The 17,545-nt window shown below is 55.2% G+C and overlaps 1 protein-coding gene across 3 annotated transcripts in view; it reads left to right on the top strand.

The window, feature by feature from the left end:
- PPFIA1 (PTPRF interacting protein alpha 1) overlaps window positions 1–17,545 on the top strand; it is a 76,905-nt gene that overhangs the window by 43,893 nt on the left and 15,467 nt on the right. For all 3 annotated transcript variants that reach the window (XM_065937968.1, XM_065937967.1, XM_065937966.1), the window contains 6 exons: window positions 2,060–2,195; window positions 4,687–4,910; window positions 6,719–6,950; window positions 11,617–11,768; window positions 12,484–12,656; window positions 12,974–13,067. In XM_065937968.1, the coding sequence (XP_065794040.1) occupies window positions 2,060–2,195; window positions 4,687–4,910; window positions 6,719–6,950; window positions 11,617–11,768; window positions 12,484–12,656; window positions 12,974–13,067 (1,011 nt within the window). The remainder of the gene's footprint in view (window positions 1–2,059; window positions 2,196–4,686; window positions 4,911–6,718; window positions 6,951–11,616; window positions 11,769–12,483; window positions 12,657–12,973; window positions 13,068–17,545) is intronic.

Here is a 17,545-nt window from a genome sequence, read left to right on the forward strand (position 1 = left end):
CCCCTCCGCACTGCCGAGGGGGACAAGGGCCCGTCTGCTCTGCGGACAGTGTGCCTGGGAGTCGCGCACGGTCGCACCTCAGGGAGCCTGTAGCTTCGTGGCCAGCGAGAGGGAAGAGACAAGCATCGTTCCTTAGGGTCGAACTAGGTGCCAGAGAGAGTGATGGTCAGTGTATTGACAAAACTCAAAACAGAGTTGGAGGTTTGGAAGTGGGGGGCGGACCAGCTGATATTTGGGTGTATTCATTTGAGGGGCCTGACAGACTGTGACACTGGTGTCTTAAGAATTGCAGAAGGTTAGCGACCTACAGTCATTTTACATGAATAGAGACTGAGACATGACTTGCAGTTGGCTGCCATGGGAGCAATCCCCCAGCTTGTGAATGAGGCCAGCAGATTACTCAGCATCTTTTTTTTCTTACTCCTTGTTATAGGGACAGTAATTTTTATTAAGTATTTAGATTTTTCTTTGACTGCTTCATGGAAAATGGTCACAAGTGAGATTTAAACTTTAGCAAAGGTTATTAAAGTGCTTGACTGGTGACATTCATTCATCTGTAGGAAATCGACTCCTGCTTGAATCCTGACTTAGGAGATAGTTTGGATATTTCTGCGTTTGCGTGTTTAGGGGATCCTCTTGGTCCAGGGCCTGCGCCCAGCCTTCTTCTAGAGAAAAGGGATATCATTGCAGACAGAGGCAGAGCCAGAAGCTGACCCTGTGTCCGAAACCATGGTGGCTGGAGGCCAAGGGGCACGCCTGTCCTGCAGGACGGCTGGGGACGTGGGCAGCCTTGCCCGCAGAGCTCCCCCAGGGTGCGGGCTGGTGCTGTCAGAGGGGCAGACCCCCTGCTCCCGGGCTGGACGAGGTGAGTGTGAGGAGGACTGTGTAGATGGTGGAGGAAGAGGAGGTGGACACAGCCTCTGCTCTGGGGGCTTTGGGTAACGAGGCGGGCACTGGTGCTGGGACCCGAAGGCCTGGCGCGCTTGGGGGTTCAGAGGGAGAAGCCTGCTCACCAGTCCCCTGTGTGTCAGTGAGAGAGACAGCCGAGAAGAGGCGGCAGCCGCGGGGCAGGAGGGGCCGCTGCACTCTGAAGACGGGGGGCCGCAGTGGCTGGGCGAGGGAGGGCTGTCTCCAGGAGGCTGCTCTCGAGGGGTCAGTGGCTCAACGGCAAGGTGGAGCCTCGGGGCCGGGCTTGCGGGCAGGGCGGGCTGGCTCGGGGGCTGAAACCTGGCTCAGAGGCAGGGCGGGCTCGGCGTATTTGGCAGGACCTCCCAGTGAAGTTGGTCACCTTGACTCTGAGACCTCCTGGAGGAAAGAGCCTCGGGTGAGGAGGGGGAGAGAGACAGAGGCTGCACTCCATGAGGGGACTGGGAGGTGATGGTGGGGGACGACCCAACCCGGAGGCCTTTGTGGCCTTCAGAGGACCCGCGAGTGTCCGCAGTCCCAGGCGGGACTGTGTCGGAGCTCCCACCGGTTCCCAAGTGTGCTGCGGTAGAAGCTGAGCAGAGAAAGGAGTGGTTCCATTAGGAGGGAAGACAAGTGTGGCTCTGGGAGGTTCCAGACTTGCATCTCCTGGGAACCACTGCGCGGCTCAGCTCTGAGCTCTGGGCCTGAGCTTCGTGCTGCAGGCTGTCTTGAGGCGCCGTTAGAGGCGCTGAGAGCGGGGCAGGCAGTCTTCCAGGGAGACGGGTGTTTGTGGTCTGCGAGTGTCACGCGGGAGGTCGAGGGCAGGGCAGGCATGGGCCGGAGGAGAGTGCGGGTGCCCGGGAACCCGCGGAGCAGGTGCAGGCCCGCCCGGGACCTGAGGGCGGGCCCCGGGGGGACGGCGGGCCCCGAGCCCCGGGCAGCCGAGCGCACCCTCGTGTCCGCCCTGCCTTCCCCACGTGGGGGCTTCCCAGCTGGCGGCGGGCGCCCTGCTGCTGTTGGAGCCAGGAGGGCAGTGGCCGCCCCGGGGCCCCTTTTCTGTGAAGTTGCCGATTTTCCAATGGACAGGCTCTGGCTTGACCGACAGAGCGAGCTCCCTCCTCCTGACAGCGCTCTTCTTTCCTGTGTGTTCCAGCCGACCGCACCTGGGCAGCGTCCCGGACTTCCGGTTCCCTGTGGCCGACGGGCCGGCAGACTCCTTCGGTGGTGCGGCGGTCCTGCGGCGCCCCCAGAAAGGCCGGCTGGCAGCGCTGCGCGACGAGCCGTCCAAGGCGAGCCCCCCCCACCCCCTGCCCATCCCTGGGGGGCACCTTGAGAGGCCCTGCCCCTCACACTGGGGTCCTGACGGGGGTTTGGAGCCAAGTGTTGGTAGATCGCTTTACGTCTTCCCACTTTCCTTTTTCTGGCTAAGAGTTTACTTTTAAGGCATGTTTATTTTAAAGAACCAATTTTGGTAACTTACGGCTGACTGTGAGGCCCAGCACAGCGCTGGCTAGCGCAGTTTTGAGATCATTGTGTGAGTAAATGGATCCACACATCCCTCATGTTTTAGTGAGAAGAATTCTCGTCGGAGGTTTAAGTGCCTTCGTATTTTCGCCTCGTTCATGGCGTGTATTTTTTCATATGTCTCTGTGTTTTGAGCTTCCACGTTCAGTGGGCAGCTGGTTTAGGCCAGACATCGTCGGAACTAGGACCCCAGCAGTGACTTCAGAACCGTGTGTGTTCTTGATCCACTGCTACGTAACGATTCACCGCAAAGCTCAATGACGTCGCGGGGACCAGGTGACGGTCCACAGTTTCTGTGCCTTGTAGCTGAGTCAGGGCCTCCTGAGGGGGCAGACGTGGGAAGGCCCCCGGGGCTGGATGGCAGGCTCGCAGACTCACCTGGCTGCTGGGGACCTCTGCATGGCCTGGCCCTCCTCTGAACGCTCTCTGCGAGCGAGAGCGCGGGGTGGAGCCCAGGCCCTTTTGCACCCCGGTCCCGGAAGCCGCACACCTTCACTTCTGTTGCGAGAATGAGCTGCGAAGTCCAGCCTCACTCAGGGGCTGAGCAGGAGTTGCCCACTCTGCCTCTTGAAGGGAGGAGGATGGAAGAACTTGGGGACACGTTTTTAAACCCGTGCAGCCTGCCGGACAGTAATGCGCAGGGAGAGGAGACCAGGGTGCCCGTTGTCCGAGGAGGAGGGGACGGTCGTGTGTGACCAGGGTCTTCAGCGAGGTGACCCCGGGAGGGTGACCTTGAACCAGAGGCCCGGAGGCGGGAAGAGAAGTAGCCACTCGGAGAGTGGCTGACAAGGGTCGTGTCAGCCAGCAGGGACAGGGGAAGAGGGCTGCATCAGGGAGGACCCGGGCTTGGCGGAGCAGCTCGAGGCCGGAGCCTGTTTCCGGCGGCGAGGAGGGCCCCGTGGAGGTGGGCGGGCCTGTCCAGGGGCCGTGTCAGGTCAGCAGCTGAGTGTTCCGGCCTGGATCCGGGGAGGACTCACTCAGCTCAAGGTGGACTGGGGTCGTGGGCATACAGACGGTGTTTAAAGGTACGAGCAAGATAAAGTCACCAGGCAGGTGCCCATGGAGAGAGGTGGGATCCAAGGGTAGAGCTGGAGGCACCCCACGTTCCAAGCTTGAGAAGGGGCGCAAGGGACTGAGGCAGGGCCCCAGGGAGGGTGGGGCCTGGAGCCGAGGGAGAGCCCCGGGGGGTGGGGAGGGGGCTGGTAACCCAGGGTCCTCGGAGCCCCGGGGGGTGGGGAGGGGGCTGGTAACACGGGGTCCTCGGAGCCACGGGGGGTGGGGAGGGGGCTGGTAACACGGGGTCCTCGGAGCCCCGGGGGGTGGAGAGGGGGCTGGTAACACGGGGTCCTCGGAGCCCCGGGGGGTGGGGAGGGGGCTGGTAACACAGGGTCCTCGGAGCCCCGGGGAGCTGCTCTGCAGGGTGGGCACACCGCCTGCTTGCAGAGACCGGGCGGGAGGGGTTCGGTAGAGGCCACTCCCGGGGAGCTCTCAGAGGCTGCTGGGGGCGCTGCAGGGAGCCCGGGAGGACGAATCTGCTGGTTCCCGTGGTGCGATTTTAAGGCCGGAGAAGGGAGAGGACGTGCTGCCCGGGCTGCTGGGGGTGAACCCCTAGGCTGAGAAGGGTGTGAGCTGTGGGAGCGGGCTGGTGGCACGGCCCCAGCAGGCACTCTCCCGTGCGTCTCTGATGACAGAGCTGCCTTGCGGTGTGAGGGGCCAGCCCCCAGGATGGCCCGAGTGCCTGCGACCCAGGAGGAGAGGCGGGGAGCTGGCCCTCCCGTCCCCTGGCTGCCCCCGCTCGCCCCGTCTACCCGTGTTCCGCCCGGAAAACGGAGGGTTGGGAACCCGTGAGGACTGCGCTTCTCGGGGAACTAGTACAAGTGATGACCGCCGAGGTGGACCCAGCGGCTGCGGAGCTGAAGGGTTTTCTTGTCTTACTTCCCTTTAGCCCGGCTGGTGGCGGCACGGATGTATTCTTTAATTTTCAGTCTTTGTCTGACTCCATCAGCCTTCCCTTGTGAATACGTCATGGGGTTGGTTGGCTCCCGTCCACACTGAGACCTGAGTGTAGTCAGGCCGTCTGAGAGCTGGCTTCTCCTCCTCCCCTTTCTTCAGTACTGCTCGCTTAAGAGCTGGCACTGACTCATAAGCGTGGCCCGTTTATCCACAGTCAGGGCTTCCATGTAAACTTGCGCTCTGTTCCTGATCCCCGTGAGCCGCCCCAATGTTGCTGACGAGCCGCGGTCCTCTCGTGCCCAGGTGCAGACGCTGAACGAGCAGGACTGGGAGCGCGCACAGCAGGCCAGCGTGCTGGCCAACGTGGCCCAGGCGTTCGAGAGCGACGTGGACGTGTCTGACGGCGAGGGCGACGGGGCCGCGCCCTTCAGCTCGGCCGCTCTGCTATCCCCCAGCGGGCAGGCCGATGCTCAGACTCTGGCCATGATGCTCCAGGAGCAGCTGGACGCCATCAACAAAGAGATTCGGTGGGTGCGCCCGAGCCCAGCGCCCTGGAGACTCGGCTACTCTGCGGAGCTGTCTTGTCCTCAGAGAAGTCTGAGCATCCACAGGAAGAAAACTGATTGCGGGTCTGCTTCAGGAATTTTTAGTTCAAAATTTTCAGTTCCGAGCTCGCCCTTGATGATAGAGCTCAGTCCTCCAGGGCGCTCTGTCCAGTGTGGTGGCCGCACTCCGTGTGGGGGACGGTGGGGTGTCCCCCCCAGCTCTGAACCCCAAGGTGGGCGAGATGCCGAGGCGGTGTCCCCTGCGGCCCGTGCGCCCGCCAGCACCGAGGGTTCACCCTCGTGTGTCCCTCGGAGCCTCCCATGTCCCAGTGTGAAGAGCCACCTGGACAGAAACGCTGGGGTTTTGGGGTTGGCAGATTCCCACTCAGATCTGCAGTTTCCTTTTTAAGTTAGCACAGCGTGAAAATTAGCTTGTTGCAGGACAGTGGTGCAAGGACGTGTGTTTGAGTTTTCCTCATCTCATCAGTGTATTTAAGATGTTTTCCTTAGATACCGTCTTGGCAGTTATGACAGTTTACAAAACGGGATAGAACCCGAAGGCCCGCCTCGTGGTGAGCAGGGGGCCTTGGGTCTGGGTGCAGCCGGGTGGCCGGGGGTCCCGAGGCCTGCCTGGGCCACACCCGCACAGCCGTGGCCCTGTCCCGGGTCCACGTCCAGAGTGGGCGCAGGCCGGTGACCCTGCGCAGGACCCGGCAGAGCTGCTGCTCAGATTGTTGTTGTCACGTCAGCCCAGGCCGAGGTGCCTGTTCCTGTCGGCCGAGCGTGGGGGACTCGGGGGGACGGCAGGGGTGAGCGGCACAGCCCGCAAACGCAGGTGGTGCCGCCTGCACTTCTTACGCTGTAGACGGACTGCTCGTGGGCCGTGTTCGAGCACGGACGGGCTCAGAGAGGTGTCTTCCCCGTCCCCGCAGGAACTAGGGAACGGTTATATATTAATATTTTTATTTTTACTGCATGTTGTCAGGTAAAAGTGATTTTTCCTTATGCAACAAGTTGACTTGATGGAAGTGGCAAATTCTGTCCATCAACTTGTTATCAACAGTGAAAAACTTTCAGGATGTACAAGTAGAAGTGAAACTGGAGAGGTGACGACCTGTAAGAATTTTGCATTTTAATATGAAAATTATTTTATTTGCATAATCAAGTATTTACACTGCTATATAAAATCTTCCACTACACATTAGGGGAGAAGAGCAGTAACCATGAGTTATAGATTAATGTAGCACATTTGACATGAATCCAGAAACTCACACGAAGCTGGTGGAGAACCTCATCAAGTGATGCGTTTGTTCAAATACCACCTTAAAAAAATAAAGATCAGCTCAGCCCTTCATCTGGTCTGGAGACTTGTGTTTAGGAACTCTAGCTTGTTCGTGAATGGCTGCTTTGATTGTGCAGAGTTCCCGATTCCCGGTGGAAAAGACTTGAGGCTCTGGCATGCATCTCTGCCTGAGAGCAGGGAAGGTGAAGGTTGTCAACTTCAGATGTCCCCTCACAGGGAGACTTGCTGCGCAGGCCCCATCAGAATGTTAGAGTAAAGAAGTAAAATCAAACGTGAATGATCGGGGCCACTTTGTAAGACTCGGTGATAAGTTATTCTAAGTTTGAGAATATTCAAAAGAGGGAAAGTCAAACCTTTTTGCCGAGATGTTAATTGAGCAACTGCTCCTGGAATTTGCTAATCGTGACACAGAATGCAAGCCCAAATGTGTTGTCCAGACACGTTCCGCTGCTGACAAAGGCAGGTGACAGGTTTTGTTCTATTTTAGGTTGATCCAAGAGGAGAAGGAGAACGCGGAGCAGCGGGCGGAGGAGATCGAGAGCAGGGTGGGCAGCGGGAGCTTAGACAGCCTCGGTCGTTTTAGATCGATGAGCTCCATCCCCCCGTATCCCGCCGCCTCGCTCGCCGGCTCCTCCCCACCCAGCAGCGGGCGATCCACACCCCGGAGGATGCCACACAGCCCGGCGCGGGAAGTAGACCGGCTGGGCATCATGACTCTGGTACGCGTCTGCCTCCTCCCTGCCGTGTCCCTCCCCCAGCACACTGGTTTGTGTTTTTTTTGTTTTTTTTTCTCTTTTTACCCAGAAGAAAATCAGGTACATTTGCTATGCTTAGAAGTCTAAGATTCTTAAAATCGGCTAGTCTTTAATCATTCCATAATCACACAGCGACAAATTATTCTTGATACTTGGACCGCCAGCTTAGCACGTCGTCATGAACTCAGCCAGAGCCAGGCTTTGTGACGCTGGGCCTGGCCTGTGCTGGCCACAGCAGCTGCGGGGGAGTTTCTGTTCTCAGGGAATAGCTTCATGAAAGTAACCACATGCAGCTCTCCTGGCGTGTGAAAACCGCACAGCGCATTTTACATTGGGGATGCCTGGCTGCAGGGTGCAGGGCGTGCGGTGGGAACAGAATCAAAACTTCTAAACTGGCCCGCTTGCTGATGAATGAACCTAGCCGCGTGCTTGGGCCAGTTCTGCGTGTGAAACCAGGTTAATGCCCGGGGCCCCAGGGCCCCAGGGAAGGAGTCGGGCTTCCTCACTCTTCCGAGTCTAAAAAGGGGATGATGACCTAGGGCTTCTGGTGACAGACTGTGTGGCGCTAAAGCACTTGTTCCAGCTTTCTTGTGTGTTTAGCTTAGGTTTTGTGAGTGCGTTGCTGTTTACCCCATGAAATCATGTTTACAGCACTCTGCTTTGTAACTGCACTTGTATTATCACTTTTTTCTGTTACCACCCGTTTCATTTTAGCTGCATCCTTAGCCAGCGTATAATTAAATTAACTGTGAATCATTTTCACCGCATGTGAAGTGTTAACTAGTCCATTTTGTGGTCTTTTGACACATTGTGTTTATAATTTGCATCATTGGCTAATGAGTTGATATTTAAAATTCTTTGACGATTTCACTGTGGTTTCATGCTTGATTTCTTTCCGAGTATTTGTAAAAGAACAGTTCTGTGTGTGTTTTCCTTGTTGTGGAGGTCTCTGGTGGCGTGTCTGCTTTCATCATTGGTTTTGATTTCCGGTCTCATCCCATTGTCTGTTGAGTCGTCCTCAGCCCAGACCCCCGCCTCCCACCCTCGCCCGAGTCTGTAGTTTCCCCGTCCATCTCCCCTCCCCCGTCCACCCCGCTTGCTCTGGTCGCAGCGGTGCTGAGGTCCACAGCGTGTGTCCCCTTGGTGGGGTTTCTGCTTTGTCTTCATGTCTCATTAAACGGTGTTTTTCCTCCATGGCAGTAAGTTTTAATGAGTGTATCACTATACAGTTACAAGCATAATATAGATGGATCGTACACTACATCATAACACGTGTAACTCATAAATGAGATGATCCTTACATAAAGGAATGATCCTCTAAGTGTAGAATTAATGGACTTTTGACACAACATCCTTTCTGTGTTGGTGCTTGGATTTAAGCCTGTAAATCTCATCAGCTTTGCACAGTTAATGTCGCTACTAGACTCTTTTACAAAGTATCTTCTATGGTTCATAATATGTAAAGACTCCACCTGCTGTTACGCTAGCTTTCATTCTTACATATTTTCACAGGGTACCTGCTTTAATAAATGTATTTTGAGAAGTTTTAAATCAAATTCTAGGTAAAAAAAAAAAAATTCTAGGTAAAGATTTTACATTAATGTCCAATAGGTGATTAGATTTGTTCAGTGTTAAAACAGGTATTATGGTAACTTCCTCATCAGTTAAATTACTATTTTAAAGTATAACATATTTTTTATTAAGAGAAATAAGTTATAGAGAAGTTTGGCTGAGAACAGACAGCTGTTAAGGCCCTTTGTTGTACAGAATGCTCTGCTTTAATAAATCATGATGTTGTAATAGAATTGTATCTTCCTGAGTAATAATTTATAGTGCTTCTCTAGTAAATCTTGAATAGCTTATTTAACTTTCAAAGTCAAAAAAATGTTCTGTTTCCAGGTACACGTTCTCTAAATCTTAATCTCACTTATATGTTTGCCGTCATTTTTGCTTTACTGTATTTGCCTATACTGATTCTTGAACTTTTAGCTTCAAAGTCGCAATAAATCTGGTTTCTCTTCATTTCTTTGCATGCATCTATCAGCCTAGTGATTTAAGGAAACATCGTAGAAAGGTAAAATATTTAGTAATTTAGCATGCCTTTGTTTCTCTGTGAAGTATTAAAGAGTCCTTATTGTTTTACGTGAATGAACACTATGGGGTTATGTACTGGTGAATAATTGACATTTTAATGGAAGTGATAAAACTCACCCACCACTTAAAATATGCTGATGGTTCTGTTAGAAATAGGTCATTCGTTGGAACAATTGTAACAGTTGGCCTTTCTCCCACTCCTTTGCCTTCTAATCATCTCATGCTTATTTATAATAGACATGGTATTATTTGTTATTTTTACTTATTTTTTTTGGCCATGCTGCACGTTTATGGGATCGTAGCTCCCCAGCCAGGGATCAGACCGGTGTCCTGGCGGTGAAGGTGCCAAGTCCTAACCTCTGGACCCCCATGGGATTTCCGCTTAGTGTTTTTTTAAAAGAAATGACTGAATCAGAGCCATAGATGTTAGATTTGGGGGAAGCCCACCTAATGACGGGGGTAGCAGTGTGCAGGAGCCTCTGTGCGCCAGGCACCGTGTTGAGTACATCCCAAGTCTCATCTCATCCAGCGGACACCCAGGTGGGGTCCAGGCTGCTGTCCTCCCCAGTCAGCAGACGTGGACACTGAGGCTGAGAGAGGCCAGGCCCCACGCCCAGGCCCGCACACCCAGCAGTGCGGTGCGGACTGGTCTGATCAGAGCCTGGACACTGAACCGTGGAGCCGTCCAGCCCGCTTTCCTCCAGAGGCCCTCGTGTCCCTCACGGCATCCCTGATGAGGGAGCCTCAGGAGGGAGCTCGGGGCCTCCCCCTCGGGTCACTTGCATGGGCCCCTGTCGTTGGAGTCCAGTGCCCCGAGGGCTGGCCTTCCTGGTCCCTCTCCCGCTGACCGAGCACTCCTGGGCCTCTCCGCAGGACTCGGGCAGCCGCGCTCCCGTTCAGGCAGCTCAGAGCCCGGGAGCCCTTCTGCTGGGCCCCGCGGAGCAGCGCCGTCAGCCTGGGGCTGGTGGCCTGGGTGTGCCGCTCACCCGCTCTGTGGCCTGCTCTGCCACAGTGAGGACACAGTCCTGCCCCTCCTAGTCATGTGGGCGCCAGGGGGGCGGGCTTCCCTCCTGGGGGCGGGCGACCGGGCTGGGGACCCAGGGGCCTTCCTCAGGAGGTGGCCGGGGGAGCGCTGGCCGTGGTCCTGACTCTGAGGCAGGTGTTTGTCTCCCCAAGTCCACAGTCAGCCCCGGTGTGGCACCTCCCCACTCTGTTCTGTGTTGTTTTCTGGTTTTTATAAATGTTATTCTAACTTAAATTTGAGACTGATTCCTGTTCAGTTCCGCGTTGATGGTTTCTAGCCTTTGTAGCCTTCTGTTGTCTGAGGGTCGTCGCTAGAGGTCAGGGGAGGGTGCCGCTGTTAAATGAGTTCAGCGGGGTTTTGCACTAAGTCACTCTGTGGTCCCCAAGCTGCGGTGGGGCTGCAGTGGGTCGGTATTCTTTACGGAATCCTGTTAAAAAGGCACGGGTTAGTTGCTCAAAACAACACACTCGTTGTTTATAAATATGCTGGCCATGATTGTTTCATAAAACCTCCCCTGGCTTAACCATACACCCAGATTTATAAGTGAGACCTGTCTGAACCCTGAAGGGGTTAATCTGTTTCCCACACTGTTTCTACCACCATCTTTCCTGTCCTCACACCCAGGACCAGCGGAAAAGCTGGGAGTCCAGGAGAGAGCATTTTTTTTTAATTAGTTTATTTTTTAATTGAAGGATAATTGTTTTATAGCATATTGTTCTTTTTTGTCAAACCTCAATATGAATCAGCCATAAGGTACACATATATCCCCTCCCTTTTGAACCTCCCTCCCGTCTCCCTCCCCATCCCACCCTCTAGATGATAATGAGATCATCTCTTGGTGAATACCTAGGGGTGCTTTATATAAACCACGGTGAGCAAATTACACTCGAACTGGTTGTCAGCTCTGCAGTGTGTAGCCCCCAGTCTGTATGTTACCGAGAAACACAAGCCAGACACGTGGTGTTTGCATGGAGGGGTTCGGGTCCTTTTCTGTCTGTGTTTCGCTTGTTGTCATGGGCGCCGGTAACCTGCGGCTTCACTAGGGATGATCTCGGGTGGTGGTACAAGCTGTGTCCTTTTCTCCTTCGAACGGAAAGGTCTGGACGGCTTTGCTGAGAGGTTTCTCACTCTTGCTAGTGGTCCATCTGAGCCTTATCTGGTGATGAGCACAGTCCTCTTCATCAGGGCAGTTCATGCCGTGCAGGACCCGTGGTGCCAGCGTGGCTCTGCTGTCCTGTCCCGCGGGGCCGTCCGCTCGCTGGATTCCAGGGAGGCTTGCCTCCGTCTCTGCCCTCGGTTGGGGGCTCCTGCTGCCCCACGGCCCTGCTTTTCTTGAATAGGACAGTCCTTTAAGATGGCATTAAGCCAGAACAAGGCTTTCTTTTGTACTTGACAGAAAGCATGTCTAATAGATTTTTAAATAAGTTTCTGGTTATAATGTTAAAGCCTGTGTGATTGCCTTTTTCAACATAGTCCATTGTTACCAATTTGACACTTACCTCACTCCCTCAGCTGCCAGCTTCCCGGGAAGAGGTACGAGATGACAAGACCACCATCAAATGTGAAACCTCGCCCCCCGCCTCGCCACGGTCCCTGCGGCTGGACCGGCTGCACCCGGGGGCGCTGCACGCAGTCAGCCACGAGGACGTCAGGGACGCCCGCAAGTAAGCGGCCTGCGCGCGCGTCGTCAGGCTCAGGAGCCCCGCGCCCCTCGTCCTGAAAGAGCTGGAAGGATGGTTTTAAAGGAGTCCCACTGGGTTCGGCGCCTGTTTAGTGGTGAACTAAAGGTGCTGGGGTAGAAGAGCTCAGTGGCCTCACTGATTTTAGAAAACCTGCGTCTCTATGGATTGACTCCTGTGGGAGCTTTCTTCCTGCCTTACCAGAGGTCTGCCCGGCCCAGGGCGGGTTCCTGATGGTGACGGCTCCATGCCTCGCTCTTGAGAGTCCCTGCCTTTTCCTCAGGGGTCTCCTCTCAGGAGCCTGTCTGTCACCCCCCGTGACTGAGTGTCCGCATTCAGACCACCGCCTGCTGAGCTCCCGGTCGCCCTGCGGGAGGTGGGGTGCACTCACCTTCTCCAGGATCCTCGTCACCCGCCGAGCGGTGCCCCGAGGGAGGGTTGGGGCGCCCTCTGCCCCAGCGGGTCTCGAGTCGAGCCCTCCTCCGGGGAGAGCTCGAGTCAGGACATCTCAGCTTCCCAGGGCGGTCATCTGTGGCCGGGAGCCTGCGTTGCTCATGTGAGGTGTGGTTGGTGAAGGAGGCGCCACCGTCTGCCGCGAGGCTGGGGCGCAGGTGTAGCTGGGGGGCCGGTCCTGTCGGTAGCTTGCGTTGGGGTGTGGTTGCTCAGGGGTGCCGGTTAAAAGGCGTTTTCTCTCCCAAAGCTCAACCGGCTCTCAGGACGGGCCCGTGAGCAACCCGAGCAGCAGCAACAGCAGCCAGGACTCGCTGCACAAGGCCCCGAAGAAGAAGGGCATCAAGTCCTCCATCGGCCGCTTGTTTGGCAAGAAGGAGAAGGGCCGGCCCGGACACCCCGGCAAGGAGGCGCTGGGGCCCGGTGGGTGCCTCCCCGCGGGGAGGGGGAGGGCTGCAGCGAGTCCCCCGCCCCGTCCCCACGAGGCTCCTGTCCCTCGCGTGGCAGCCTCCTGGGAGCAGGAGCGGAGGAGGCGTCTGTCTGTCTTCTCGGTGGGTCCATCCGCCCCGCCTGATTCAGGGTCTCCTGAGCGGCTGGGCTGCCGCCCTGGAGTGCTTTCCCGTGTGGCGGCGTCTGGTCAGAAAGTCGGCCTCTAGAGCTCTCTGTGACTGTTCACAGAAACGCTTGACTTGGCCCTGCCGGTTTCCTCTTCATGTCTCGACCACTCTGCTTCTTCCTAGCTGGTGTTTCAGAGACAGAAAACTCATCTCAGGATGCCCTCGGACTCAGCAAATTGGGAGGACAAGCCGAAAAAAATCGGAAGCTTCAGAAAAAGTAAGCTTTTCATTTCTTGTCAACCTCGCTGAACAGTTATTAGTTGTTCCTGGTTTTGAACTGATGTTTGCTGATTGAACGTGGCATCCTGCTCTATATGTGTATTATCTTCCGAACGCTGAACCCAAAGCATTCCTTAAACTGCACTTTCCAGAGGATCTAGAGCATCTGGGACTTGGGAAGGACTCACACACGGGCTTTGCGTCCGCTTCGGGAGGTTGTCTGACGAGGACGGGTCGTGGTTCATGCCTGAATCTTGGGTCCTCACAAGTGTGCTCTGGGGCGTGGGGAAGCTCAGCTTTCCTGTGCCTCAGTTTTCCTGTCTGTGAGATGGGTATCATCGTAATGTGTCCCTTGAGGGCTTTTACGAGCATCTGCTGTGCAGATACACCTGTGTAGAGGTGATGAGACGACTTAAGCAGTGCCGGCCCCCGTGGTTGGGGGCGAGGGCGGCCCGGCGGGGATCCGCGCCAGCTCTCGGGGGCGCCCGTGGCTGGGGGCGAGGGTGGCCCTGCGGGGACCCGCCGCTGGCTCTCGGGGGCGCCCGTGGCTGGGGGCGAGGGTGGCCCGGCGGGGACTCGCCGGCTCTCAGGGGCGCCCGTGGCTGGGGGCGAGGGCGGCCGGGTGGGGACTCGCCGCTGGCTCTCGGGTTTGCTCCTCACGCCCGCAGGCCGACAGGAAGTAGTCGCTCTGTTGCCCTTTTTTCCTCTCCTCCGATAGGTTCTGTATTTTTATCTTAAAAAGACTGCTTTGTAAGCCTACTGAGTTTTGATTCTGAGCTGCCGTGGCTCCAGAGGAGGCAGTAGCGGGGGAGAGCTTCCTGCCAAGGAGCCGGTGGCGCCCCCGTGGCAGGCAGGGAGATCGCGTGAGCGCGTGTCTCTGGGTGCAGACCATGTTCGGACCCAGGACAGGTTGTGTGTTGGGCAGCACCTCCCTGACCAGAGCCCAGGAGGTGACCGAGCCTGTCCCAGTGAGCTGACAGGTGAGCGAGAGGCCTGAGCGCCCTGTAGCCTCAGGTGGGTGCGAACCTGTGCGTCGGGAAGGTGATGGTAAGGTGGAAGTCCTGGCCTCGAGACGGGGACACTGGTGGGCTCTGAGGTCGGTCTGACAGTGGGCAGAGCTGCCTGGCCGCCTGGAACCTGGGCCAGCCTGGAGCCCACGGGACCCCTCCACCAGAGGCCAGTTTGCCTGTAGCCCTGGAGTTGCCTGTTAGTTTTCTTTTGTGAAATGTGCCTCATTTTAGCTCTCTTCTCAGAAACCGCAGTTTCCTTGCCTGAAATAATGTTGGTGAAGTTCCGAATGAAATGTCCCTGTGGTTGCTCACGACACTGTAGGGAGGGACACTCAAGCCTTTGTTCCTGTAAGTGGAAATTTGAGGAAGCCACTTAACAGTGAAATCTGACGTGAAAGCTGCTGTGTTTGAACTGCATAGAAATGTTTTAAAATAACTTTGGGTCATTGCCACTTGGTTTTATGAAACTTAATATGCAAACCTGGCCTTTTGCCTCCTGGGACCGCATGAGGAAAGTTTGTCCCCTGGATTTTGCTGATGTGTTTTATTTCACATCCTCATATGTAACTGTCACAGGAACACTGAGTTTGTGGCGCTGCGGCCCGCCCACCGCTGCTCCCGAACGTTCACGTTGCACGTGGGACCCAGTGTGGTGTCAGCTGGCCAGCAGGTGTCGCCGCGTTTCACGGGCTCCCTTGTCCTTCTCAGGAGGTGTGCTTGAGCCCTCGGCGGTGTGAGGACAGCTCTGCTGGACTACTTCCCCAGCGTGTGATTCAGTTAGGTGCGGGGCAGGGGCGTGTGTGTGGTAGGCAGGCCTCTCTCGAGCTGGGTGTCAAGGCAAGCGTCTCCCTCTGCGTGTGCGCTGTTGTCATGCGTGGCACGCTCTGGGCTGCTCTGCTGGCTTCATAGAGAACAATTCAAAGTACAGAGATTTTTCTGACCACAGCGGGTAGTCTCAGCTCCGTCAGTCAACTAGAAACAACACTGACTTCAGGGAAAATGTCTCATCTATACATGTGAAAAAATATTCCAGTTTTCTAGAAAAAATACCACTTGAATATAGTTCAACGTTTATAGCATTATAGAGGTGAGAATCAATTTGTTTCTCAAAACTATTTCTTTCTATTGAGCCCCAGTTTGTCTCAAAGGTATTCTTTTAATTGCTGAATTTACGCAGCCAGTGCATCCACTTTCAGAGAGTTTTTGAGGGTTGGTGAATCTCAGATTTCCACGCTCTGTGGAAACTCCCAGGGAGAGCTCGGCGGGCGCGGCAGGTGCTGAACCTGCTGCGAGGAGTGGGGGCCTCGGCCGCGTCCCTGTGGGTCACCGCAGCGTCCTGGGCGTGCGGGGACTCGCCCCGGGCCTCACGTGCCTCCTGCCCTGACTGCTGTCTCTCCTCTTCCCCTTGGTGGACACTGTCGGGCGCCAGCTCGCAGGGGAAGCCGAGTCAGCAGGTCTGCTGGGCTGTGTACGTCCCGAAGCCTCCCCGTGGGGCTCGGCCCAGCTCCAGGCTCTGAGCCGAGCAGAGCTGCGGGGCTGGGGGGCGGTGCTGGTGGAGGGGAGCCCCGCGATCCCTCGTGGGCTGGGCGGACGGTCAGGCTCAGAAAACAGGGCCACACCTGTCGTCCGGGTGGTGCCACGCGTGTAGCGTTTGGTGAGCAGAAGCCCACACAGCCATCTTCTTAGGAAAGACAGCTTGACCGTGGTGCTCATGTCCTGCTTTAAAGTGCCTGTTGTCTGCAGATGGCGAGGCTTTCTCTCCGACACATCTGTTCCCCATAAAATTCACCGTATTTCCGAAGGCCTTTCTCCTTTGACTCTAATTTTAAGGCAAGGAAGCACGCCACGTCAGTTTACTGCTAGAGCAAGCGTTTTAATGAATTGCAAGCGTTTTAATGAATTGCACTTGGGGTCTCGAATTTGATCCTCGAAGGGGCAGAGACGGTCCCAGCTCAGTAGCCCCGCCGTGTGGCCCGAGCAGGGTTGTCGCAACGTTCCGCAGAGCAGGCAGCCCCCAGGCTCGTCTCTCAAGCCGTTTCTGTAAAGTGAGGTTTCAACTGAGAGTGAGCTGGTGACAGCAGGGTGATGCAGTATGTTATAGCCAAGGAAGGGAATAAACCCCAGCAGAAGCCAGGCGAGTCTTCCATTTGCCCCTGGATGGTGGTTGTGGTTGGAATGTGAACTCCAAAGTGGTATATGCCTCATTCCCATGGGATATGGGAATTTAAAAAGTTTGCCTTTTTAAAAAACTCTCCTTGGGATTTCCCTGTGGCCCAGGGGTTAAGAATCTGCTTGGCAATGCAAGGACATGGGTTCAATCCCTGGTGCAGGAAGATTCCACATGCCGTGAGGCGACTAAGCCCATGTGCCGCAACTAAGACCCAATGCAACCAAATACGTGAATAAATAAATATTAAAAATAAATAAATAAAATAAAAATAAAAAAATAAAAAACTCTCCTTGAGTTAGTAAGGAGTTTCCCTGGTAGCTCAGATGGTAAAGCGTCTGCCTGCAATGTGGGAAACCTGGGTTCGATCCCTGGGTCGGGAAGATCCCCTGGAGAAGGAAATGGTAACCCACTCCAGTACTCTTGCCTGGAAAATTCCACGAACGGAGGAGCCTGCTAGGCTGCAGTCCATGGGGTCGCAAAGAGTCGGACACGACTGAGCGAATTCACTTTCACTTTTTGAGCTATTAAGATACATGTTGTGTTTTCTGGTATAATTATTCCTAGAAAATATAATGTTTACTATTCTAGGAAACCTAAAGTTGCCTTAAAGGAACAGTTACTTGAAATTTTATGTGAATTATTTCGAGCTTTAACCACACATAGACTTCATAGTCTTAAGTGAAGTCTGATGCTATTTGAGTATATTGAAAAGCCACTGTGTATCTTCAGGGGATTCCCTAGCAGTCCTGTAGCTAGGACTCTGCACTGGCCCTGCAGGGGGCCTGGGGTTTGCTCCCTGGTTGGAGAACTAGGGTCCCGCAAGCCACATGGCAGCGCAGCCAAAGGAGAGTAACCAGGGTCTAATTTAGCGCACAGCCAACCGGCTGGCAGCGCTGTAGAGAAACAGCCCCCGTCCACCCCTCTCCTTGCGCACTCTGTTACAGTGTCCTGTGTTCAAAGTCTGCGTTGCTCTGCGTGTGCCTGTTGTGAAATGCTCTGCGTCCCTGAAGGTTTCTCAGGCACAGGCTCCTCTGCTCAGACCCCGCTGTGGTTGCTTCATCTACAGATCCGCCCTCACTGTTTAGAGCGGGAAGAGTGGATATGTTTTTCCTTGACTATCCTACCTTGGTTGTACAGACTCCTGAATTCTTTAAGCTTGGCAATAACTCTTTCATCCTGGAAGGAGGTGATTCTGTAGGGAATTGCGGGGACTCCTTCAGCATTTCATGACTCAGGTATTCTTTGTAATATATCTGAACTGCCATTAAGTAGATGGTTTAGAAGATTAAAGGAACA

The sequence above is a fragment of the Muntiacus reevesi genome, chromosome 5, assembly GCF_963930625.1.
Source record: "Muntiacus reevesi chromosome 5, mMunRee1.1, whole genome shotgun sequence".
NCBI lineage: Eukaryota > Metazoa > Chordata > Mammalia > Artiodactyla > Cervidae > Muntiacus > Muntiacus reevesi.